Source organism: Chelonia mydas, chromosome 8 (assembly GCF_015237465.2).
Source record: "Chelonia mydas isolate rCheMyd1 chromosome 8, rCheMyd1.pri.v2, whole genome shotgun sequence".
Lineage (NCBI taxonomy): Eukaryota > Metazoa > Chordata > Testudines > Cheloniidae > Chelonia > Chelonia mydas.
Genome location: NC_057854.1, coordinates 6,035,270 through 6,060,312, shown reverse-complemented (window position 1 = coordinate 6,060,312; position 25,043 = coordinate 6,035,270). Strand labels below are relative to the sequence as shown.

General features: G+C 50.8%; 1 protein-coding gene across 1 annotated transcript; it reads right to left on the bottom strand.

Annotated features, from left to right (window-relative positions):
- Positions 1-12,058: 12,058 nt before the first annotated feature.
- ATOX1 (antioxidant 1 copper chaperone) lies at positions 12,059-19,949 on the bottom strand. The gene is made up of 4 exons (XM_037907035.2): positions 19,797-19,949; positions 17,659-17,734; positions 14,298-14,473; positions 12,059-12,311 (listed from the first exon to the last, which is right to left on the bottom strand). Exons 1-3 carry the CDS (start codon positions 19,800-19,802, stop codon positions 14,349-14,351), a joined length of 207 nt encoding a protein of 68 aa, XP_037762963.2. The 5' UTR covers positions 19,803-19,949; the 3' UTR covers positions 12,059-12,311; positions 14,298-14,348.
- Positions 19,950-25,043: the final 5,094 nt, after the last annotated feature.

Here is a 25,043-nt window from a genome sequence, read left to right as displayed (position 1 = left end):
TTGGTTTTTCTAAGTGAAAGGTGAGATCCTGCTGCACAGGATGGCACTTGGGAGAGGTGCTAGTGTGCTCCTGCACCCTGGATGGTAGCAAGCCTGAGAAAGGAACCTCGTTAATGGGGGTAAAGGGCTGGCAGGAAGGCAGGATTTAGGCATATATGCATCTTGCAGGTTTTCGGGGCATTTTAAAAATGATTCACCAAGATCCAAAGAAATTGCTCATCTAGGATCCCAGAACATCAATCCAGCAGTGCCTGATGCTTCAGAGAAAGGTGAAAAGCCCCATCATGTCTCTGGCCAGAAATGCAATGATGCACATGAGGGGAAAATGCCTCCGGTTTCCTGTGGCAATCAGCTGATGGCCTGAAACCTGAGATTTCACTGTTCCCATCTTAGCAGTTATTAGCCCAAGCTCTTGTTTTTGTTTCAGAGCTGAAAGCCAGCCGGGCTGGAATGCAGGCAGGAGAGGCCCAACTGTGCCCTCCCAAAACAAACAGAAGATAAGAACTGCTCAGCTCAGGGAATTGTTTTCATTCTCCTCTGTCTGGCTCTGGCTAATAGAAAAGTGATTGAGTGGTCACACTTTGCACTCACTTTGCAATCTCTTTGCTTTACTCAGCTCCCGGAAAGGTGGATGTGAAGATCACAGTTTTTCAATATTGGGAAAACCAGGCCCAGAGAGCGTCAGTGACTTACCTAAAAAGAAAAGGAGGACTTGTGGCACCTTAGAGACTAACCAGTTTATTTGAGCATGAGCTTTCGTGAGCTACAGCTCACTTCATCGGATGCATAGCATATCGTGGAAACTGCAGAAGACATTATATACACACAGAGACCATGAAACAAAACTTCCTCCCACCCCACTCTCCTGCTGGTAACAGCTTATCTAAAGTGATCATCAAGTAGAGCCATTTCCAGCACAAATCCAGGTTTTCTCACCCTCCCCCCCCCCCCCCCCAACACACACACATACATACAAACTCACTCTCCTGCTGGTAATAGCCCATCCCTCTTTGAAACCTCTCGTTATGGGCTATTACCAGCAGGAGAGTGAGTTTGTATGTGTGTGTGTGTTGGGGGGGGGGGGGGGATAAGGGTGAGAAAACCTGGATTTGTGCTGGAAGTGGCTCTACTTGATGATCACTTTAGATAAGCTGTTACCAGCAGGAGAGTGGGGTGGGAGGAAGTTTTGTTTCATGGTCTCTGTGTGTATATAATGTCTTCTGCAGTTTCCACGATATGCTATGCATCCGATGAAGTGAGCTGTAGCTCACGAAAGCTCATGCTCAAATAAACTGGTTAGTCTCTAAGGTGCCACAAGTACTCCTTTTCTTTTTACGAATACAGACTAACACGGCTGTTACTCTGAAAAGTGACTTACCTAAAGTCACAGATCACGTGAGTGAGAGAGCCGGAAAGAGCACACAGAAATCCTGATCCCCAGCCCAGTGCTCTCACTCTGAGCGAAGCTCCCTCGGATGATTTAAATGCTTCGAAAGGCCTTTTTAGTTAATAATAAAAGTTCTTTAGAAAATCCTCCCTTTCTCTGGTGTTAGAGAGGAGACCTGCAGAGAAGATTCTGACATGAGATGACCCTGCAGTTACAGACTGGATGCCCCTGTTAGTAAAAAGACAGCTGGCAAAGTTATTTATATGGTCCCCACTACTGTAGCACTTGAATACTGCATCATTGTTAATATATTTATCCCTACAACCCTCCTGGGGGAAGTGGAGCACAGGAGAGAGATTACTCACCGAAGGCTAGCCAGCAAAGCAGCGACAGAGCCAGGAATTAAACCCAGGTCTCCTGAGTCCCACTCTACTGTCATATCCACCAGACCATACTGCTGTCTATGGTTCTTGGCCTCCATTCCTATAGAGACAGCATTTAATGTATTATTATTATTATTTATTATTATATCAAAGACAAAGTGGGTTCTGCAATTTGTTTGGAGCGAGGCAAGATTTGTGGTCATGCTAATCTCTTGTGGAAGTGAGTTCCACAGGCCAGGACCAGCTACCAAAGGAGCTCTCATTCCTGCATTCATTAGCCTCACCCTTGTTGTAAACAGCACTGTTCCTCCTGTCCTGGTGGTAGAAACAGAAGGGGTCTTTTAGGTGAGCCATGCTGGCCCCTTAGATGGTTTTGAGGATTAGCACCATGACCTTGAATTTGACTCCCTGTTCCGTGCAGCGAGCTGAGTGCCAGGGTGAAGAGCTCTGAGTGGTGTGTATCATTTACTAGATGGGCTGCCACATTCTGAACCAATTGGCGCTTTTGTCAGTATCCTAAAAATAACCTACTGCCACATAGAAGCCTGGAGATCCCGGATGCCAGGATCAGCGTGGGCACGTCTGTATCTGTAGCCTCCTGACCAGCCCTAGGGTGAAGAAGGCCTTTTTAGCAGCCATGGGTAGCTATTTGAGTAACCACTAGCAATGATGGGTCCTGAAGGACCCCAGGGCCATGGACCATTCTGATGATCAAAGGCCAGATGCCCTCAGCGGAGGGTGATCTTGGATTGGTGGCAAGTTTTCTAGCAATTTTGCCCCACGTCTCTTTTGGCTAGGTTTGGCTTCAGCCATTTGCTCTGCATGCAGGTGCTGATATCTCCCAAACTCTATGGTTTGGAAAAGTCTATTAATATTATCTCATGCCCTTTATTCATGCAAAATATGTAAAGGGAAAACAATGCAACACAGCCATATCTAAAAGCAGGGCATATTTATTTATTTCTGGCTATTATCTTGAGGCACCAATCATCTTAGCCGTAACAATAACATACTGTACAGTGTCTCCAAGCTATCTGTATGGAAAACCTTGATAACAAAGACCTCTTTTCACTTAGGGAGGTTGAAATTTACATCTCACTTGGCTCCTGTCATTTTCAAGGCTCTCAGAGCCGCTCCGCACAGCCCAGTCCCGAGCAATCTGTGCTGTTACCGTCTGCTCTGCACTAGTCACTGTCTGTGTTAAGGCTGCAGTCAGGTCGCCCAGGTTTTTTTAACACATTTCTGACCAAATCAACGGAATGATTCTGACAATAGCTGCACGCTTTGTTAGTGTCGTACGTGATGGATTAAACAAGCGACTCCTGTTTTGATTACTGGGCATTGTGCACCTAATCCCAGCCTGCATGATGTTGACAACAGGCTCTATGGGCCGAACTCTGCCCTAAGAGGCCTGTGGATGGCTAAATGGGACTTCAGTAAGAGCCGCACAAGAGCAGCTGAGCAGGGAATTTAGCCCTGGGATCTAATAGGGAGGGCATAATGTCGGATGCAATAGATTCCTCTTCCTCTCTTCTTCTGCAGGGGAACAAGCTGTATTTTCCATGCATTTGTCAACTCTCTATCTATCTGTTTAAAATATGTGACTGGATCTCGAACTCTGAGATTGTATGGAAGAGATTGTATTGCCCCGGGAATTTTATAACAGCAGGGAAGCTGGATGGTTTTGTTTTAAGCATTGCGTTGCAACATTCCACTTACCGTTGGCTAAACTTTGCCCTTAGCTACCCACCGCAGCTCCACTGACTTCTATTAGGATTGCCTGGGTGGAAGTAAGGGCAAAATGTAGCCCTACTTATCCGTAGTGTCAGAGATTGTTCTAAAGCATCTTCCACACACACCGGAAAGTGCTACAGTGCAATGTGTATGCATATAGATAGTAACATAGGAATTGCTAGATGGGCTCAGACTTGTGATCCATTGAGTCCAGCGTCCTGTCTGCAAGAAAAAAGAAAAGGAGGACTTGTGGCACCTTAGACACTAACAAATTTATCTGAGCATAAGCTTTCGTGAGCTACAGCTCACTTCATCGGATGCATTCAGGCAGCTATAAAGGTGCAAGAAACCCTGCTGTAGGTAGCTATGGAACAGGCTATCCACAGAGAAAGTTTCTTCCTAAGTTACATTAGAGAGAGACTGTCTTGTGCCGTAAAACATAGCTAGATAGATAGTCAGTCTATGTATTGTATTGGTTGCAGTGGCGAATTTCCTTCCTAGCACAGCAGCAAAAGCTCAGCACGTTCCTTGTATCCTGTGAAGCCTCCCAGAGAACTGAACCATCTCTGTGAGTCAGGAAGAGCGGGATGCTTGGCAGAGCGTCCAAGGCTTTCGTGCCATTCATTTGTATTGATCATTCATGAGAGACGTCTCCCAAGCTGCTATCCACTGCCACCCGACATGCCACTTCCTGCGGCAGCTGCCTGGCCGTGAAAGCAGCCACGCTAATCAGCACCTGTGGAGTCAGATTCATTCTCTGTCAGACCAAGGACCAAAGAAGTACGGGGCTTTTACAAACGTATCCCGCCACAAGAGCTACATTTCTGCATCTCATTTTGACTTTGTTTTCTTTCCCTCCCCATCTGCTCTCAGCAAAATGGTTGAATAGCTTCAGTTTCCACAGTGGGAACCCGAAGCCAAGCCCTGAGCTAGACCAGGCCAAATTGCCAGAGAAAAGAGAAGCAAAACAACAGCTCTTCGCGGTGCTTCTACATTCCACAGCGGCTGGGAGACGTGATTTCTGCTCTTTATTTTTAACTTGGCCCTGACCACCTTTCCTAAGCCTTTTATAGAGTCACTCCGAAATAAAATATTTGCACACTGGCTTCACTGGTGTGTGTGTTTCCATATTCTGACACCATTAATTAAGCTTGTTTAATAGATGTTCTTTTACTGATTTTAGCATCTGTTTGGGGGTGGGCCTGTAAGAGATGTTTGCGAAGTTGTGTCCTCGTTCCCCTCTTGTGCTACCATTCATAGCACAGAAAGCTGCCTGGAACGGTCAGAAGACAGTGCATTGGCATGGGCATCTTGGTATGCCGGCAATCTCATCTGGGATTCACGTGAGCATCAGGTGCAGAGAGATAACTGACCAGGTCAGCATGATAAGGACATAAGAACAGCCCTACTGGGTCAGACCAAAGGTCTATCTAGCCCAGTATCCTGTCTTCCGACACTGGCCAGTGCCAGGTGCCCCAGAGGGAATGAACAGAACAGGGAATCATCAAGTGATCCATCCCCTGTCACTCATTCCTAGTTTCTGGCAAACAGCGGCTAGGGACACCATTTCTGCCCCATCCTGGCTAACAGGCATTGATGGATCGATCCTCCATGAATTTGTCTAGTTCTTTTTTGAACCCTGTTATAGTCTTGGCCTTCACAACATCCTCTGGCAAGGAGTTCCACAGGTTGACTGTGCCTTGTGTGAAGAAATACTTCCTTTTATTTGTTTGATGGCAGGTAGAGAATATTCTGAGCCTGGTCCTGCCCTTGGATTGGCTCTTTGTACTCCTCCTTCTCTTAAGCCCTGGGTTCCCCCTTGTAGGAATGGGCGAACCTGAAGGCTGTGAAGTTCAGGTTCAGGTCAGAGAGGCAGCCAAAAGTTTTCCAGCCAGTTTCCCTGTTTGAACCCCTCCACCTGGATCTTCCAGCGAGGGAACATGGACGTGTGTTTTGTCATGTTTTGTAGAGCAACCTGGACTGGTGTTTATAAATTATGACAATAGCCAGCAGAGGGAAACACGTGCCTCTGACTGCACATCTGGCCTGGCTGAACACTGCTCCAGTTCCAGAGGCAACTTGCCAGAGTACCGCTATACTTGGCAATGCTGAAGCAAAGTGGGGAGGTGGGGGGGTTTGCGTGTTTGCCTGCATGTCGAGCATCACCCACCATGGTTGCTCCGGAGCAGCACTAGGGGGGCGGAGCTGTGAGGACAAACTGGAAGGTGTGAGCCTGCCTGTGTGTTGCACTGAGCATGCTGTTTTATAGCATAAATTTAAAAGTGAAATTTTAATAGGCAAATGCCAGAAAATCCCTGTCTCAGTTTAATGAATCCCGCATTGTAAAAGGCTGACACTCATTGCCCTTCACACCACGTGCCAGTTGGATTGTTACCAAAGGAAGAAAGCCTGAGATTCCCATAAGCCAAACCATCGCTCCTCTTTCAACAAGATCATTAAGAGTTTACAGTTTGCCCCATGTTTTCACTTCCAGACCTGTCAGAAGGACCATTTGTCTGTGTGTCTCCTTCCTTTGCTTTACACAGAGGGCAATGTTATTTTGGAAACTCTCTCATTTCCTGCCTGTTCCACGTGATCGAACTGCTCCTTGCCCTACACCAGACCCACAATGTCACTTGTTAATTACGAAGAGTGGAAAATCCCAGTGTTCCTTCAACGGTTACAGAATAGCCAGTGAGGCTGGTTTTTGCCAATGCGCGACTGAGCCCCGCACACATTTCCATCGAACAAAAACAAATTCTTGTTTTAAGACTGAAAGGTAAAAGGTTATCCACCCGCTGACACCAGGATGATCATAGTGTATCTTTAGACTACGCTTTTGGGGAAGGACAGGTATTGCATGAGCAATCCCGGGAATCCCTAGAGTAGTGGGTTATAAAATACAGTGGTTTGCTGGTAACTGAGACAGCGAGAAAACTAGTTCCCATAAAGGCTTATTATCTTATCAGAAAGGACGCAAGGCGGCGAGGAAGAGGGTGTCCTTGTGGTTGTTGTGAGGACTGGATGAAATGCTCTGTCCCTTTGATAAGCTAGCAAGGTTGTGGGACCCCGGGAGCCGTCCCATTGTCCCACAGGGCCAAGGCTCTGCTCGGGGTAGGGGTATGCAGCGAACCAGGCTTGCGCTGCTCGCTCTGCTCTCACATAAACATTAATCCTGCTGAATTCTTTGGGGATTTTACATGAACATGCTCGGAATGCCGCCGTGCTGCAGCGTGCGTTAACGGCCACCTGGTACGAGCCGCTCTGTGCTGGGGGGAAGGCCTGCTGGGCAGCACGCCCCCTCTGGGGCAGAAGGGGTTATGGAACAACGAGCCCTCCAAGTTCTGCTCCCTGGAGGCAGGAGGAGAGGGAGGCAGCGAGCAAGCAGTGGGAGGATCTATCCCTTTGCTCCTCCACCAGCGAAGGGCACATATTGCAGCAAAGGGACTGTGAGAGTGGGGGCTGTGCAGCCCCATGCCCCCTCTCAGCCACAGCTGGGCAAAGAACAGGTTACGCCTTGTCTGACTTGCTCGTCACACAGCCCCTTGGCGCAGGCTACACGCGGGGCCAGGGAAAGACCCCAGGGCCTGGCAGGATTTGAAGTGCATGGGAAATGAGCGACGGATGCCTGTCCAGTTCCAACCAGCCAGGAGCACACACCACCATTGGCAGGGTCTGTTCTCGCTGGGCACGCACACCCCACTCCTCTCTCTGGGGCCCTCCAGTGGTGTAGGAGGGGTGACAGCCCTGGGGAGAATGTACCTGCCTCTGCCCGCTCTGTGCCTACCCAGGACGAGAAGACGCCAACCTCCGGTGCCAGCTAAGTTTAACACAGAAAAGCACGTCGCTGTGCAACGCAATCCCACCCACCAAAGGGCTGGGAGGGTTTGTCTCCATAGCAAGCTGCTGTTACCGGCATCTCCACTGGCACAGAGGCTGCTGCTGGAAGCCACCAGGCTGAGCGCAGCAGGAAAGTTATAGAGGCCGTAATGACAGGGTTTTGTTCTCCTTACGAGATAATAGCAGGGGGAAGAGAACAGGGTCCGAGGATAACCATCGCCTGCTACTAGACACATCCAGTGGCATTTCTCAAACTCCAAAGCAGATAGGGGCTGGGGATGGGCATCAGCCCCGGGACATCGGTTCACTACAGTGAATTTTATGTTAACTGCATGCAGGCACCAATGCTGAGTCCGTCATGCACCCGCCGCTCCCAGCTGACGCTGGACCGATAGCGAGAAGTCTGCACCGTCTGGGGGAGTCAAGGAGTTGTTCCCAGCTTCGCACACACACAGCAGCTTAACCCCAGTCCAGGCCTTATCTCCTGTCCCAAACAAGCCTACTGGCGTTTAAAGACTAAACCGGCTTCCCCTTGCCTGTGTTTTTAGCAAATGAGAGGCAGGCCTAAGGGGGCAGATGTTAATGGCATCTGGGGGGATTGTGAAGGGCTGCATAAAGCTGGGTAGTCAGAGAGCCCTTTGTATGCAGGGCACCCCAGAGTGCTCTGTAAGACAGGCCAATACTTGGGCTGACACATGTCACAGCCATGCTGTGCTCAGCCACCACTCACCCAGCCCCTAGTCCCTCTGAACCTGTTTTATCCACAGGGGGAGGCTCCCACTTCATTTGCAGTTAACTGGAGGTGCTCTGCACCTGGCTTCCATGTACGTCTGCAAATGGGGGCGCAGGGAGAGCTCCCAAGGGGCTGCCCATCTCTCCGTGGGTAGGGGCTGGGCACATGGGAGTGAGTGAGGATGCTGTACCAAGCTACCAGCCACAGTGGCATATCAGGGTTGCACAGAAACTGCCTCAGGTGAGCTCTGGGCAGCACTGAACCTGCCCACTGCCCCACTGGCATGGGGCACCAGGCCACCAGTGCCATGGCACAGTCAAGCCCTTGCTGTGCCTTGTGCATTTTGAGATCCACTGCCGTGCCATCGGTAGTGTAGATGGGACCCATAGGTGCATGGCCCTTCTCACGGTGGGCAAGAGCTTAGGGCAAAGTTAGACGCCTCCATCCACACTGACGTTGATGGGAGCGAGGGTGCCAGCATCTCTGGGAAACACCAAGGGGAGAGGAAAACAAAGGAAGAGCTGGGGAGTGGATTCTGTGGCCAGGAGCAAAGACATGAGGGAAAATTCTCTGATTTATAATGGGAACGCCCGTGACTTTCCTCTCCAAAAGCAGCAAGGCCGCAGCGCCTGCTGGTTTGGCAGGGAGGGCTAGCTCCTTAAAGACTGCTGTTTCCACTTAACTACCACCGAGACAGAGCTGGTAGCTGTGCCTCCGGGCCACACCGTTCCCTTCACCTCCTTGCCAAGCTAACGCCAGACTTCCCCACCCCCTCAAAAAAGAAATAGTCAACGCATGTACATTATGACTGGCTGCAAAATGAATGCCCAGCCACGTCTGCCATACCTAGGCAGGAAGGAAATCCAAAGCAAAGAACATCGAGTCAATAAATAAAGCTAGTTAACGTAAACCCAACGGTGAGGTGAAGAAACTGGGTGTGTAACGGGCAGGAAATTCCAGAAGGCTAGGTTTCACCCACTCCGTTAACGTGGCTCCAATGCACACCCTGTGTAGTTCTTAGGAAAGATTCCATAAATACTAGCAGTGTTTGTATTTGATCATAGAATCAATTATAGAATTAGAAGATTAGGGTTGGAAGAGACCTCAGGAGGTCATCTAATCCAACCCCCTGCTCAAAGCAGGACCAACCCCAAATAAATCATCCCAGCCAGGGCTTTGTCAAGCCGGGCCTTAAAAGCCTCAAAAGATGGAGATTCCACCACCTCCCTAGGAAACCCATTCCAGTGCTTCACCACCCTCCTAGTGAAATAGTGTTTCCTAATATCCAACCTTGACCTCCCCCACTGCAACTTGAGACCATTGCTCCTTGTTCTGTCATCTGCCACCACTGAGAACAGCCGAGCTCCATCCTCTTTGGAACCCCCCTTCAGGTAGTTGAAAGCAGCTATCAAATCCCCCCTCATTCTTCTCTTCTGAAGACTAAACAATCCCAGCTCCCTCAGCCTCTCCTCATAAGTCATGTGCTCCAGCCCCCTAATCATTTTTGTTGCCCTCCGCTGGACTCTCTCCAATTTGTCCACATCCTTTCTGTAGTGGGGGGGGGGAGGGGAGAGGGACGCAATTGAGGAGGAAAGAGGAGGGTGGTTTTTTTTAGTAAATAAAAATCCAAGATGTGTGTCATGCAGCCAAGGTAACATTCTGGGTGGAACAATTGGGCTAGACGCTCAGGGTACATCACTGAGACTCACTGCCATCTGGGTGGGTTTTTTCTGTTTGTTTGTTTTTTGCTGTGTAGACATAACCTTGGTGGCAGCAGAGCTGGCGGTGGAAGTTAGGATGGCAAAAGTGGCTTTAACTCATCTCTGCATTTCCCCAGTTCTGGGACGGCTCTAAATTACACAGGCTACCCCTGGCCCCAAGGAAGTCAGACCAACGCAGCGATTGCTGGAGTGCAGGAGTCATCTGGCTGTGCCCACTTCCCCTGGGGAAGTTGCCCCTCATTGTAGGCTGGGAGAGGGGTGGTGCACAGGCAGCTGTGCCAGCACCAAGCCACCTAGAGATTCTCCTGCACTGGGGGAAATCCTCAGCAAGGCAAATCAGCTGGGCTCTGGCTGCTGGAGCGGCACAAAGCAGGAGGAACGGGGCAGGGATCTAGCCCTTTAGCTCTCCTGACATGTAGGTGCTTTATATCATAACTTTAATGTTGCATTAACATTAGTTTTCAGCATTTAGTTCCCATGGTTTTTTAAGAGGAAAAATTGGGCATCCATATCAGAGACATGCTCCTTACCTGAGGGCTTATAGCAGTTTAGCCACAGCTGTGGAATATCTTGGATCGGAGCTAACGTGCGTTAGAGAAAAGCCAGTGTTCTAAACCTCTCTAAACTTGGCGTGGTCACAACTCAACGGACACAAATATGCATGAACGAAAATGTCCATGACTTAAAATTCTAAATGGATTGCCTTCAAACTTGAGTTGATTTTCCTTCCTTGAGGAAGGCTGTAAAACAAGCCAAGTTTGATGTTTCCAGCTTCAGAGAATTGCCAGAGTCAAAAATAAGAACGTAAGAATGGCCATACTGGGTGAGACCAAAGGTCCATCTAGCCCAGTATCCTGCCTTCCAACAGTGACCAATGCCAGGTGCCCCAGAGGGAATGAACAGAACAGGTGATCATCAAGTGATCCATCCCCTGTCGCCCATTCCCAGCTTCTGGCAAACAGAGGCTAGGGACACCATCCCTGCCAATAGCCATTGATGGACCTATCCTCCATGAACTTATCTAGCTTTTTTTTTAACCTGGTTATAGTCTTGGCCTTCACAACATCCTCTGGCAAAGAGTTCCACAGGTTGACTGTGCATTGTGTGAAGAAATACTTCCTTTCGTTTGTTTTAAATATCAGAACACATGGCAGTCTACTATACTCACTCCCCAGCACCAAAGTTCATAGAACTCAAAAGCAGCAGAACTGATTTTACTCAGAATTAGCTTTTGGCTGGAAATGACTGGAAAAATGTCGGCCCAAGAGGAATTTCTTGGCAAATGCCATCAGCATCTGAAAAGGGGCTCTTCGACTGGAAACTAGGGCTCAGCCTTAACTAGAGGTTCTGTTGCTGGTCAGAGCTATAATAAGGGTTAATTCAGTGATGCTCACAGAGAAGCTGTACTAAAAGAAATGCCCTTTGCCCCAGGAAGACTCATGGAGATGAATAAAATGGCACATTGTGCTACAGGACCAGCCACTGACACACCATCCATGATCTATCATAGGCACTGGTGACTTTCTAAAGGGCTCGGATGTCAGGAACTCAGCCACAGTGGCTGGAAGATGCTGCACAAGGGAGGTGCTAATTGCCAATGATAATAAATGCAGCTGGGAGGTAGCAGATGCGGGGAGGGGACAAAGAGGTGGTGCTGGAACAGGAATCACAAAGGAAATCTCAATTAAACAGCAGGGGGACACTATTGTGGGTTAAGAAGCAATGTGGGCTAGTAAATGGGACACTGGACTAGCAACCAGGAGACCTGGGTTCTGTTCCAGTCTCACCCACTGACTTGCGGTGTTACCTGGAGTACGGGGTCTGTCTCTAAGCACGTATATGTTCAGCACCGGGCCCTGATCTCAGCTGGGATCACTAGGTGCTACTGTAATATAATTGTTCCCTTGGGATAGGGGGAAAATGACACTGTTCAAAGGAAGGGACTGATTCCACTGTCCAAAGGATCCACTCAGCAAATCTTGTGCTTCTCTCACATTTTGAGGCCCCGCTGCAAAGTCTGACTATAATCAAGGTCCACTGAGGCACCAACCCATGTGACTTATCACTTACTCAGCATTTGAACTCGGCTCTCCAGAGACATTATCTCAAGCCGACTCTGTAGCCAGCACACAGGGCTCAGTGCAAGTTCCCTGGAGAACAGACAGCTTGGAGATCCTCTCCTAAGTAACAAGCAGTCTCCTGTTTCTACCTGTGCATCAGCCACCTCTCCCAGCTGAAGAAAACACCAGGCACCAGAACATGTATTTGAAAATAGAAGCAGCTCCTTCGTTTACTGCAAGGCCAGAGAGGGAGAGCACACCTGAACTCTCCATTTCAAGAGGGGAGTTTTACAAACTATGGTTCCAGTAGATCATGGTCCTTTCCCTCCGAGGGTCTTCCTCCTCCCAGCCTTCTTTCCAACAGCTGGCAGGGTAACCGGGGTCAAATGAGAGAGGGTGTCAGCAGATGTGTATACAGGCCATCTTCTCACTGAAGCGATCATGTTAGCGTTCCTGCAAAAACAAGGACAGTGAGGAGGGGAATTATACTGGGGTGCCCCCTGCTGGTTAAATCTTAAAGGAAACTCAGCAAGTTGACATCTAGTCAATTTCAAAATAGGAACTGAAGAGTTCCAGGTATTAACTTCCCCCAGGACTCCCCAGCCAGTGCATGTGGTTTCACAACTAGTATCCTCATTTTAAAGAAAAAAATCCTCTCCCTTCTTGCTGTGTGTAATATACGCAGGAAGTAACGGGCTGTATGAGAAGCCCGGTGTCAGATGTAAAGCAAACTACCTGAAAATAGAGGAAAACATTTAGGGTCCTCTAATCCTCCAGCTACACTTATCTAAGAGGTTCGTTGTAACCAGGGTAGACAAAGGATTTTCTAAGAGTGATTATCAAGGAGCCAGTGCCCATTTAAACAGCAACAAATATAATGTACGTGATCCAAGTCCACTCTCTACCCAGTGCTTTCAGTTGTCAGAGTGCTATACCAAAGATAAGGGCCAGATTTTCAGAGGCAAAGGGCACGTGCAGCTCCCATTGACTGCAGTAGGATGGGTCAGTGCTCAGCAATCCTGAAAATTTAACCGTAAGCAAAGAGTCCTCCAGGGTGGATTGATTTAAATCACCAACTGGAAAGCCTCAATTTAAATAATCAAGTTTGATCAACTTTTCCATTTGTCCTTCAGGTGCATTCTCATTGGTTGATATAACCACTAATACATGTTGATTTACAACTAAACAGAGCCTTTACAATAGATTTGGTCCATCTTTTTGTTACCTAGGAGGGTATGCTATAATTATGTACATTTATTTAAGCAATTATATAAGTAAATATTTTCCGATTCTTATTAGTTGTACATTTAGTATGTTAGAAAATGGTGGCTGGGCGGAGTCATAAATATTAAGAATTTGAGGACTTAGCCAATCAGAGCTCAGGTAGGGAGAAGCTATAAAATAACAGTGTGAGAGGGAGACTGAGTCATAGAATATCAGGGTTGGAAGGGACCTCAGGAGGTCATCTAGTCCAACCCCCTGCTCAAAGCAGGACCAATCCCCAACTAAATCAGCCCAGCCGGGGCTTTTTTCCCGTCACATCTCACATGCTGGCATGGAGGAGGGTGTCTCTCAGAATGAGGGGCCATGTCTAATACTAGGGCAGAAGGGGCATCAGGAGGAGGAGAGAGCCCCTCTCAGCCTCATCCCTCCCCCTGCACACACAGAGTTTGGTCATCTCGGGGTGAGAAAGGGAAGGAGCCACCCTCTGCTCCCCTGACACCCTGCTGGAGCAGAGTCCAGGGACACGCAACCCCCCGCAAGCCTGCCCTTTGAACGATCACACGTGGCTGCTGAAGAAGCAAACGGTGATGCGACCACAATGGGGCAACTGGTAGTCCCAAGCTCACATTTGCAAGCTGGCGGAGGGAAGCCAAAAGGTTTCCAAATGTAAAATCTGTGCAAGGTTCCCCCAGGAAACAGCAACCGCTCTTTAACTTCCCTCAGCCCGGCCCTACACGCGCACTGCTGCAGGCGTGTCCACTCAGCATTCAGAGGGGTCCGTCTACAGGCTTCTGGCTGTGCTGGCTGGGAATGCTTCCTCCTCAGATAGAGATCCCATCCCGGATGGGGCCAGGGGCTGGTGCCTTTGGCTCAGGGGAATTCTTAGTGCCGCTGCCCTGTGGCAAGGAGGGCAGGGGAGTGGGATGTTACGGTGGTTTTAGCTCCCGTGCCACAACTGAGCACAGGCCACACCTTCCAATCTCGACACTGGCAGTGACTCCCCAAGACCCACCTTGTTGGCATCACAGCTCAGCCTGCTGCCCAGCTCTTCACGCTGGAACGCGCCCAAACCCTGCTGCCCCTGCACTGTGGGGGCTGCCCTGACCCAGCATCACTTCCCGTGGGACCCTGGGCAGAGCGGGTGAGCTCAGGGTTTCTCCTCAGCGGCTTGCATCCATTAGCTGTGTAAGGAGAGCCCTTTAGCAGCAGACTGACCTTCTTTGGAGTGTGGAGAAAGCCTGACCCTCAGACCCATCGGCTCGGGGGTTATTTCTCCCCCAGGTAGGAGGCGCTCTTCCCGGTTTTCTTCAGCGTGGCCAGCAGGGTGTCGACGCTGTGCTCCGAATCGATGCACACCTTCTTGTTGGGCAGGTCGATCTCAAATTGGACACCTGGGGGAGGTGAAAGGATATCCCGCGTGTGAGAGGAACCGTGCAGCCTCCAACCAGAGGACCCGTCATGGCCACCGCCCCCCGACTCTGCCCCCTCCCTTATGGATGGGTTAGAGCTGATGCACTGAGTATCCCATTAAGAACCAGGTGAGCAGGCTGAAAAAATAAACAAGACTTGGGTAGTGTGTGCCCATCCTTGCTCTGATGCAAACTCAGACATCACCCAACCACTGCTCCTGCTCGGACATCTCAGTCCTGCCCCACGGGTACAGCCCCCAGCCATGCAGCTTCTCATGCTGCTAACTCAGCCTTTTGACTTCACTGCAACATCAGGAGAGGGCACAAATACCCCTCTACTGCATTTCTTCAGCACCTTTCCTCCACAGGTTTCAGAGTGCTTTGTGGGGCTCCTTCTCTGCCCATGCCTCCAACCACCAGAAGTCCTCGCCCCCTTGGTTTAAAGGGACAATTCTTAAATGTGCGACTGGCGAGGAAAGTGCTGAGAAGCAGGCGAAGGGCGCAGGGATTCAGGATTGAGCTGAGAGACAGGAATTTCGTTTCCAGCGGCCCCCCAGAGCAAAGTCCCTCTCTGTCTGCTGGGGTCTGAAAACATAGACGCTCAAGGCACACTGTTAACTAGAAAAACTACCCCCAGGATACATGGAGTACGTCACACAGAGTGGGCAGTCAAAGGATATTCTGGTGACACAGGTTTTGTGCGCCTCCAGCTAGCATGTCAGCATATTACCACCACCAGGCAAAAACATTGCAGTGACCTATCCGCTCCAGAGCTCGCCTGCCGCCTCCCGCCTGGCCCTTCCCTTCCAAGGGAAGCACTGTCCGTGGCCTCTAGTGACTCCAACGAGAGGCTAAGTAGCAGGGCTGGACTGATCTAGTGCTAGCACTGCCCTCCTGCTCGGAAATGGCATTTCTCTGATCTCTTCCTGAGGCAGCAGGGCCACACAGGGTGAGGGAGGGAGAGGCATCCATGAGAAACCAGAACTGGCATGAGCCACCGGCGCTGGGTGCATTTGCATTCATTCAGAGCGCTCTGAGGTTTCTTTGCCCTGTCAGTTATTGTTCCACCTGCCATGTTGCTAGGGAGCGGCCATCTGGCTATCCGGGAACTCCAGCGCGGCTTTCTTGGTAAATACAGCTCAGCAGACATCAGCTTCAATATTTGATTTTATTTTTGAAGTCTATACTAAATAAAAGTTCAGCTCCAGCAGGCCCACTGGCGTGCCGGGCATTTCCCTGGTGGTCTTAGCTCGTCAGCTGAAGCTTGGGCTGGCCCACTCTCAGCCAAGCTGAACAAAGCTGGGCTTTCCATGAGGAGTCGCTCCTCTACTGGGTGGGGAAGGCAGCTGCCAACTTACCCACCCCAGGCTGACTCCACTCCTTTGTAATACAGATGGGGCATGGGGTTTATCGTTTGGAAGAGGTGGTAAAAGCACCTGGATGGGAAAGCGCAGGCTGCTTGATCAGTGGCTGGGAAGGTCAGCCTGTTTCTCCATAGCCACGGCAGTGATTGACTCCCTGTGCTTGGCAGGGCCGCTGTTCTGACGCTGGCAATATCCCTCAGGGGAATCACGACAGCCATCCCTACGGCAGCAGTGCAGAGGAAGGAGTATGCTAGATGCACCAGGCCCCTGCGCCTTCTGCTCTCGGGGCCTGGTCCAAAGCCCAGCGGAGCCCGTGGAAAGACAGGGATGTCAGTGGGTTTGGGAGGAGGCACTGAAAGGAGAATAGAAACGGCTGCAGTCTGGTGACTGCAACTTCCTGTAGTCACAAGAGAGCTCCGAGCAACTTCCCTCCCCCCACCTCACCAAAGGTCACAGATTCCAATTAGACATCTTGCCACTGCAGATCAATAATTCGTTACTGACTAATCAGCTGCAGCAGCGGCTCCCATGGGAACAGGGTGGGTGGCTTTCAAGGAGCGGCTTGACTCCCAGCTCATCTGCAGGGGGAGGGCAGGACCGAGTTTGGAACAGGCAACCCTCCAGCCCCTAATTGTTCCTCTGCGAGCGTGGTTGGGCAACGCCATGCTAAGCCGGCCAAAGTCCTTTCTGCTTCTCTCTGCCAGGAGTCTTTCCGCAGGCCTGGATAGGCAAGTGCCCCGAGAATGGGCTTGAGAGGCTCCATCAGACTACAGAGGAAGAAGGGTCTGGCTGTGAAATAGCCAGAAGGGGTGGGGCAGGGTGGATTTTAAAAAGGAACGGGCAGGTCGTGTTTTAAATGTCACCCGCCTCTCTGCCAAGGCTGCCCAGAGAGGAGCTGCACAAACCCCCTGCAGGGGCTCTGTCCCTCGCTGTCTCTCACAGGTACCGCATTAATGCCACTGCTTCACACCCCTTCTCCTGGCTGCCCGGAAATGCTGCTTTGCCCAGGCAAGTTTCTCTCAGGAGAAGATCACCTGGCAGACTCTTGTCTGTTGCCAGGAATGCAACCGGTCAGTGACAGAAGGGCCCCAACTGGGCCAGAGGTGCCAGCCTGAACGTGTTCAGGTAGCAGCAAGAGGAGCCTGAATATTCCCTGGAACCAGTCCTGAAATCGTGCCACATGGCGAAGAGCAAACCGAATGCTAGGAACAAAAGCGGGAGCCGGTTTTGCAGAGAGGGGAGCAGGTGAAGGCTGTAAGTGAGGACCCAGTTCTTTAGGGAAATCATTTATAACATACAGGGTGAAATCCTGGCTCTATTCAAGTCAATGGCAAAACTCCCCTGGGGGTCAGCAGGGCCAGGATTTCATGGCTCTTCATCCAGGTCAGACAATCCACACTTTGCCTTGGCAGGGGCTTATGCTGGCTATGCCACCTGCCAACAGAGCAGCTCCCTGTTTGTGGAGGGCGTTGTCTGGCATGCCAGAGCCTCCCACGCAAACGCCATGGCTGGTCAGTCCAAAGCAATACTCCTCTCCTGGGGGGGTTGCATGGTCTCTTACCAAAGGAGGAGTCAGAATAACGAGGCCTTCCCTCACCCGTGGGGATTGAGAACTACCCCCAGCGATGGGTGACTTTGCCAGGACACTTAGCTTGAGGCGGGGACCCGTATGAGTGGGGTTTCCATTTCATTGTCATAGGAGCCGTTGGTCCCTTAAGGCTAGTATGGAAACTCCCACATCCGTGAAAGCTGTTTGCTGATCCCTGTGCAATTCTACACCTGGCTCAGAGCAGTGCCACTCACCTCCCAGCTTGTTGAGAACGCGCGTGACCGCGTTGGAGCATCCTTCGCAGGTCATGTCAACAGAAAACTCATGCTTCTGAAATAAGGAAGAGAACGGATTGGAGACAACCAGGAGCCCTTCTTGCTTTGTCAGCAATTATCCCAATACACTGACCCAGGCCCTCTGGAGACCTGGGTTTGAAACCCTCATGATGTCGCATACAAAATATGCTCTCACCCCAATCCTACCAGACGCTGATCGTAATCCAAACACTGCAAACGTCCTCTAGCATAAAACCAAGCTTTCTGCAAACTCCAGCTTATCTAGTTACTTCATCTCATTGTTTCCTTGTGCTCCACAACCTGTCTGTATTCACCTACTGTGATGTCTTAGACTCTTAGCTCTCTGAGGCAGGGGCTTTCTTTTTCTTACTCTGGCCTAGTGTAATAGGATTCTTATCCCTAACTGGGGCTCCTAGACACGCCACTGCAATACAAACCATACTACTGTACTTTTAAAACATGATTAAAGGGACATGACTGGCACATTGTTAAAAAAAATCACATATTTTTAATTAGCTACTAATTAGATCCTAGCTGCTACTAAAAGAAACTCTATCAGTAACATAAAATATATTTACCTGTGTTATTAATTAACATATTCAGTTATTACAACCAAAAGAATCCTAAATTTCTTTTTTTGCACTAACGCTGTATGTTCACTATTCAGATAATAAAACCAATCAGCCTCATTTTACTGCTGCTTCAAGGCCAGGGGCTTGTTGATCCTAAAAAATTAGGTTGACCCAGTTACATCATTTAGGGGTGTGAAAAATCCACACACCCCTGAGCAATATAGTTATGCTGATCTACGTTCTGTGTAGACAGCACTGGGTCAACAGAAGATTTCTTCCGCCAACCTAGCTGCTGCCTCCCGGAGAGGTGGATTAGCTAAGCTGACAGCGAACCCCTCCTGTCAGCGTAGGTCGTGTCTACACTGAAGTGTTGCAGCTGTGTTGGTGTAGCGTTTTAAGAACAGACAAGCCCGTAGCCAGTTTATGTCTCACTCCCACTGTGTCTGAGTTCCCAAGGCTCCAAGGGAAAGTTTTCATCCAGAAAGACAACAACAATTTTGGTTCTCATTGACATTTTAAAAATTCATTAAGGTTAGTTTGATTTTGGGAGAATTTTCCCAAATGAAAAACTCTGGAAACCCCCCGCCCCAGACTTAGTGGATGAGGCCCCACCCCTTCTGTTAAACTGGGTGCAAACATCTGGATGGCGGCAAGAGGTATAAATAAAGGGCGTGATGGACCAAGCCCTCCATTGGGCCAGGCGCTGCACAAACACAGCCCCTGCCCCGAGGAACTTACAGTCTAAGGGCAGGACAAACAGAGAACACATGCTACAGACAGAGCGGGGAGCAGAAGGACCCCTTGAGAACATTGCTCAGCGCGATGACAAGCAGCGGTCTCCATACACCCGCAGCCTGGCCGTCAAGCCTTTTGCAGCCTCGACAGCAAAAGAGAATTTTAAGGGTTGATCCGGAGGAGGAGAACGAGCTAGTTTTGCGGATGTTTGGCTTATCCCAGGCGTGAGGGGCAGGATCCCCCCCCCCAAGTCAGAAAACCAGGTGCCATTAAGCTGCACTGATGACTCTCTCCCATAGGCCCCCTAGCCCCAGCAGGCCCCCACTGTAGATACTAGTCACAAGTGATCTGCTTTCAGGCAAAAGCCCGGCCTGCAACGAAGCGGTTCTCCCTGGTCCCTGCTGGGCGCAGCATTCACTGGCGTGAGCTCAGAGAAGGGCTGAACCCGCACCGCTGACCCAGGGCCCCCCGCCCCAGGTTTGGGGGAAGCCTGGATCCGCCTCTGAGCCTCCTATCCGGACCCAACCCCCCGCCCCGCTCTCTAGCGGGCCGAATTCGGAATTCGGCAGGCTTCGGGCGAATTCGGATCCGGCCCCGCCCCGGCCAGCGGGGCTCGAGGCAGGAAAGGGCCCGATTCGCAGAGGCGTGAGCCCGAGTCGGGCGAGGGGCTGCTCGCCTCGCCCCGCCCCCGCCAGCAGCCGCGGGCCCCCCGGGGTCCGTGCCCCAGCAGCCCCGAGCCAGCGGCGGGCAGCCCGGGCCAGGCGCCGCGAGCGCGGCCGCAGCACCCACCGGCATGGCAGCGGCGCAGGGCGGCCCGTGCCGCTGCTCCTCTCCCGGCTCCGCGCGGACTGAGGCGCAGGGCGCCGGTACGTGCCCTGCCCACCGCCTCCGCCTCCGCCTCCTGCCGGGGGCAGGCTGCTCGCCCAGCCCCTGCGCGCCCCGCTCCGTGCCGCGGGAGGGCGCGGTGCTCCGCCGGCTCCCTGCACGGGGCGCGCTGCCTGCTGCGGGCGGAGGCGCGTCCCAGACCCGCTCCTGCAGCCGGCCCCAGCCCTGCCTGGCTTCTCCGCCGCCCCGCTCTGCCGGGAGAGGGTCTGCCTCCCCTCCACGCCCCCCGCCTTGTAGGATGAACATAATCCCCCGTGGCGCTTTCTCCAGTTCCCCCCCGTAATGATGCCCCCTGGCAGAACCCCACAGGCAGGCTGAGCTCTGTATGAGCTCCCTGCACAGGAGCCCAGTGACACTCAGCCATCCCTACTTAACCCCAGACTTGTAGGGGGTGTCTCAGGAGCATCCCTTCCTCCCCCAGCATTTTAGGCTGTGGGCACCCGGGCAGGGGAAGGTGAGAGCTCCTGCCTTCTTGGCTGCTGCCCTGGGGATTGAACTGGGGAACCTCCAGAGCTGAAAGCATGGGCTGGTAGAGCTCCAGAGCCACCCTACGGGGGGCTATAACAGACCCATAGCTTCCGGGACTGAGCACAGAAGGGGGACTTGTAACACAGAGGAAGAATAGATGGGTCCTGCCCAGGCAGGCCGTAAAGAAAATGGAGAGCCCCTGAGCTATGGAGCCCTGCAGTTGTCCAGATTCACTTAAAGGGAGATGCTGTTATTTATTTATGTTTAAGTGATTGTTACTTTTTGGTTTGGGACAGCTGAGAGTCTTGGGGAAGGCCCTTTACAGGCATGTCGCTGTGTTCCCCCCACCCTAAGGGGGCCCAATAATTGCTAATGTGCATCCATGCAAAGCATGGACTTGCCAGGAGTACTGGGTGCAAGCCTCACAGGCTAGACTCTGCCAAGCCAAGTTGCGGTGACTTCTGCGTATCTATCCCACAGTCCCTGTTCCTCCGCAGCTCCAGAAGCAGTGGGTTCTGGGAGATTTTGCAATGCCACCACTGCACCAGAGGGCAGTAGCCAGAAACCCTACGTGGAGGTTAACTGAACAGGGAGGACAAATCAAAAAGTGCAGGGCAAGGACTGAGATCAGAAGTTATTTGCTCCTGAGAGAGAAAAGGTAATTGTGGGAGGACTGGAGTTCTGGGATCAAGTTGGTTTAGAGTGAGCTGCCCTGCATTTAGGCCTGCTGAAAGCAAATGTAATCCAAGCTATATTTGGCATGATGCATGTGCACTATTTGGAGCACTTTTGTGGAGGACCCAATGTTTCCTTAGTGTGTCCTAAGGGTATGTCTACACTATACCTAAGGTTAGGGGGGAACCCTGGTAAATTTCTTTAGTGTAAGTGAGACCCAAATGTCACCCCACCCACTTCCATTTCTCCTCCCTTTTCTACAGAGCTGTGACTGGGACAGTAAATCAGGGATTGTACAATTTAGGATGAAGGGTGAATTTTTTTTTTTAAATAATGAAAGAGTTTTCACTCCTAATTAGGAAATGGATTAAAGCTGATGTCAACTGTGCTGATACTGAGAATCTGATTGGGTTTGGGGAAAGAAGACTTTCTCCCAGCTGGACAAACTGCTCCATAAGAATGTGTGTGTGAGAGAGCAATAGAAATACCTGCTGCAGATTTAAAAGGGGGTTGTGGATGTGGGCGGGAGTGTAAAAGAAAGAAGTTGGTGAAACAATTGGGAAAGTTCTGAATCAATGGTGGATACTTAAGAGCTGTTGGGGAATTCCACCATCCTTAGCACAGAGCCACATGCACCCTGGAGCGATAGTTCTCAGCACTGGAATAAAAAGGGTGCTGGTGGCTGGGGGAAGGTCCCACTGGTGGGGAGGTAACAGTGAGGATTAGATGCCTAATGGGCTGGAGGGAGCTGGCTTGGCTTGGTTGCATCAGGAAACCACCCTTCAGCCTATGAGTTGTAAGAGGTTATTGAAGTGTATAGGAGCAGGAGAACCCTCCAGCATGGGGTAGAGCATTGAGTGAAAGCCTGATAGATGCTCTGGTTTTTCTGCTCTAGAATAGGTCAGGTGAAATGACAGATAAAAATCCATCTGGGAACACTATCTCCTAGCCCCTCTGGAATTGCAAGTATCTCCCAAGCGCCGGCTAGTGAGGTGGTGATTCCTGGTTTTGGCCCCCATCCCAAAGCACGGCACTAAACTAATCTTTGGAAGAAATGGAGTGGAAGAAATCTGCTTTGTAAATCTGAGAGAAGGGTGTGATGTAAAGGAGGTGCTGCACGGTGGGACTGAGAGGCATGGACAGTGGTGTAGGTAATCGATGTAGAAAGTGTGACAGATCAGGATTGAGATGCATTGGTAGAGCTGCCTGAGGAGCCCAGGACTGGAATAGAAAGGGGTGCGGCAGGTCAGATTAGAAGAAATGTCTGAGTCGTGCATGGGGAGTTGAGGACTGGAATAGCAGGCCTGCTGCAGGTCAGGAATGAAGTGCGTTGGCAGAGCTGTGTGGGATAAGACAGGAAGTGCACTGTGTAGGAGGCAGTTACAAACAGCAACTGACCACTGTATGCCTGGCTCACACCACTCTCTTGCAAAAGCACCAAGCTTCAGTTGGATAAATAATCTGAATGGGGAGCATCTCCTGCAGGCCCTTGATCAAAGCAAGCTAAATTGCTTCTTAAAGCAGTCATTCTTTGAATCAAGCTTAACAGCAGGTTCCAGTTGCGAGTCATGACGTTCTCTCTCCCTGAATTAGCTGGACATGGGCCCGCCTCAAGGGAGGCAGGGTGGAAGATGATACCAGCCTTGAGGCCCAGTAGCACAGGGGTCAGGGTGGATCCATTTCACTGCATATGAAAATGTCGTCTTGTTTCACTGCGGTAAAAGTAGGTGCTGATGTGATCGTTTTTATAAGAAGAGCGGTTATTCGAGAGACCACGCTGCTGCACTGTGCCTTGTGCCTCTCTCAATCTGTATCACAAGTGTCCCAACTGTGGGGCTGGGAGAGGGGTTATTTTACACGGCTGTCCGTCCCTTGGCTTGTATTAAACTCTGCAAGGGCCTTGCTACTGATTTATGAGCTGGCAGCTTGCAATGTGGTTCAGGATATAAATAGCAAAAAGAAAAAAAAGGGAGGGGGGATATTAATGTTGGGGATGGCATAATGCCAGCTGTAAATCTCCGTACAAGAGAAGAGGGGAGGAGGTTTACACAATGGCTTCTTAAAACACTGCCCGCTAGGGGAACAAGAGGCATTAAGTCCCTGCTATAGGGTCAGATGTTATCCTCGCTTCCACACCACCACTGATTTAGCTGGGTTTGCACAAGATGCAGGTGAAGGGAAATTTTGGCCCTTTGGAAGAAGAGTCAATTCGGTCCAAGCAATTGTCTGCCTCCTGGCCACCACCTCCACACAGACTTGCTGAGATACAGCAAAAACAAACACATGCTTTAGGAAACTGACCTCAAGCACTGACGGGTTTTACTTTGTTAAAGCAGGGATGCGGTATGAAAGCTGCTGTTACCTTATGGGGCTCTTTGCCTTTAGTCACCTAAAAGGGTTAATGTGACTTGGATTTTATGTGATGGATCAGTACCTGGGCATTTCTTTCCACTTGGAGAGTGATATTTTTAGGGTAGAGAGGTGAAAAGGCAATGCAAAAAAATGAACCCCAGGCTCATTTTGGTGACTTGTTTCTTATCAAAACTCTAAGAGCAAGTTTCAGGTGGATGGATTTCTCTGTTTATTTTGGTAAGAGACTGTGAAAGAAGAATGCTAATGTACAAACAGGTGAACTAGATTATTTGTCTTCTCATCCAGGTGCTCCTGCACTCAACTCCGTTTGAGGTGGGCACAGATCTCCAGTCTGTGCTTTTCTCGCTGTGCATAGCGGGTGATCTTTACTGATCTGATATCCAAGTGGACTTGTCACTTGGGACGTTTGCTGGGAAATTCCCAGGATGGAGTTTTGTGTGTAATTGGAATGGATTTGATTATATTCCTATGCTGAAAGTTCTTAAGAGCAGGTCCTTCACTTTCCCAATGGGTTAAGGGAGCAGTGAAGATCACGCACTCCTGCCTCACAAGCTGGCAGGGCTGTAAACCCAGGGAGCCCTGGGTCAGAACCATTTAGAGGATGCAGTATCAGCCCCAAGGCTTCAGTAATGATGGCACTGCTGAACCTTGATACTGCCTTACACATTGTGGCAGCCCCAGGGAAATAAATGGGAATGGAGACGGTTTAGTGCTTTGCACAAAGTGGAGCAGCATCAGGAGTCTTCCAGGGAGACTGGAATGGTGGGGAAAAGCACTGAGATACCATGATGATCAGTGCAGCACACATGCCTAGATGAAGACAGGTGGCAACACTGGTGTGGGCCACACTGTGGAATGGAGACCAGGCGAGGCCTGGGCCCAGCGGGAGGCTGGCCGTGCAGGGTTCCGGAGGCTGAAGTAGGCAGGTTCAGCGGGTGACTGGGCCGTGCTGGATTTGGAGGCTGAGCAAGGCCGGGGCCCAGTGGGTGACTGGGCCATGTAGGGGTCCGGAGGCTGGACGCGGCGGGTTCGGCGGGTGACTGGGCCGTGCAGGGGGCCGGCCGCGGCGGGTTCGGCGGGTGACTGGGCTGTGCTGGGTTCTGGGCGGATCCCTGGCTCTGTAGAGGCCCCCATGGAGCCAAGGGGGCAGGAGCCAGAGGAACTGGGGTCGGGACGAGCAGGCTCTGGCTCTGGATTCACCAAGGGCAAGTCATGCCTGACTAATCTAATTGCCTTCTATGACGAGATAACTGGCTCTGTGGATGAGGGGAAAGCGGTGGACGTGTTGTTCCTTGACAACAAGCTTTTGACACGGTCTCCCACAGTATTCTTGCGAGCAAGTTAAAGAAGTATGGGCTGGATGAATGGACTACAAGGTGGATAGAAGTTGGCTAGATTGTCGGGCTCAATGGGTAGTGATCAATGGCTCCATGTCTAGTTGGCAGCCAGTATCAAGTGGAGTGCCCCAAGGGTCAGTCCTCGGGCCGGTTTTGTTCAATATCTTCATAAATGATCTGGAAGGTGGTGTGGATTGCATCCTCAGCAAGTTTGCAGATGACACTAAACTGAGAGGAGAGGTAGATACACTGGAGGGTAGGGATAGGATACAGAGGGCCCTGGACAAATTAGAGGATT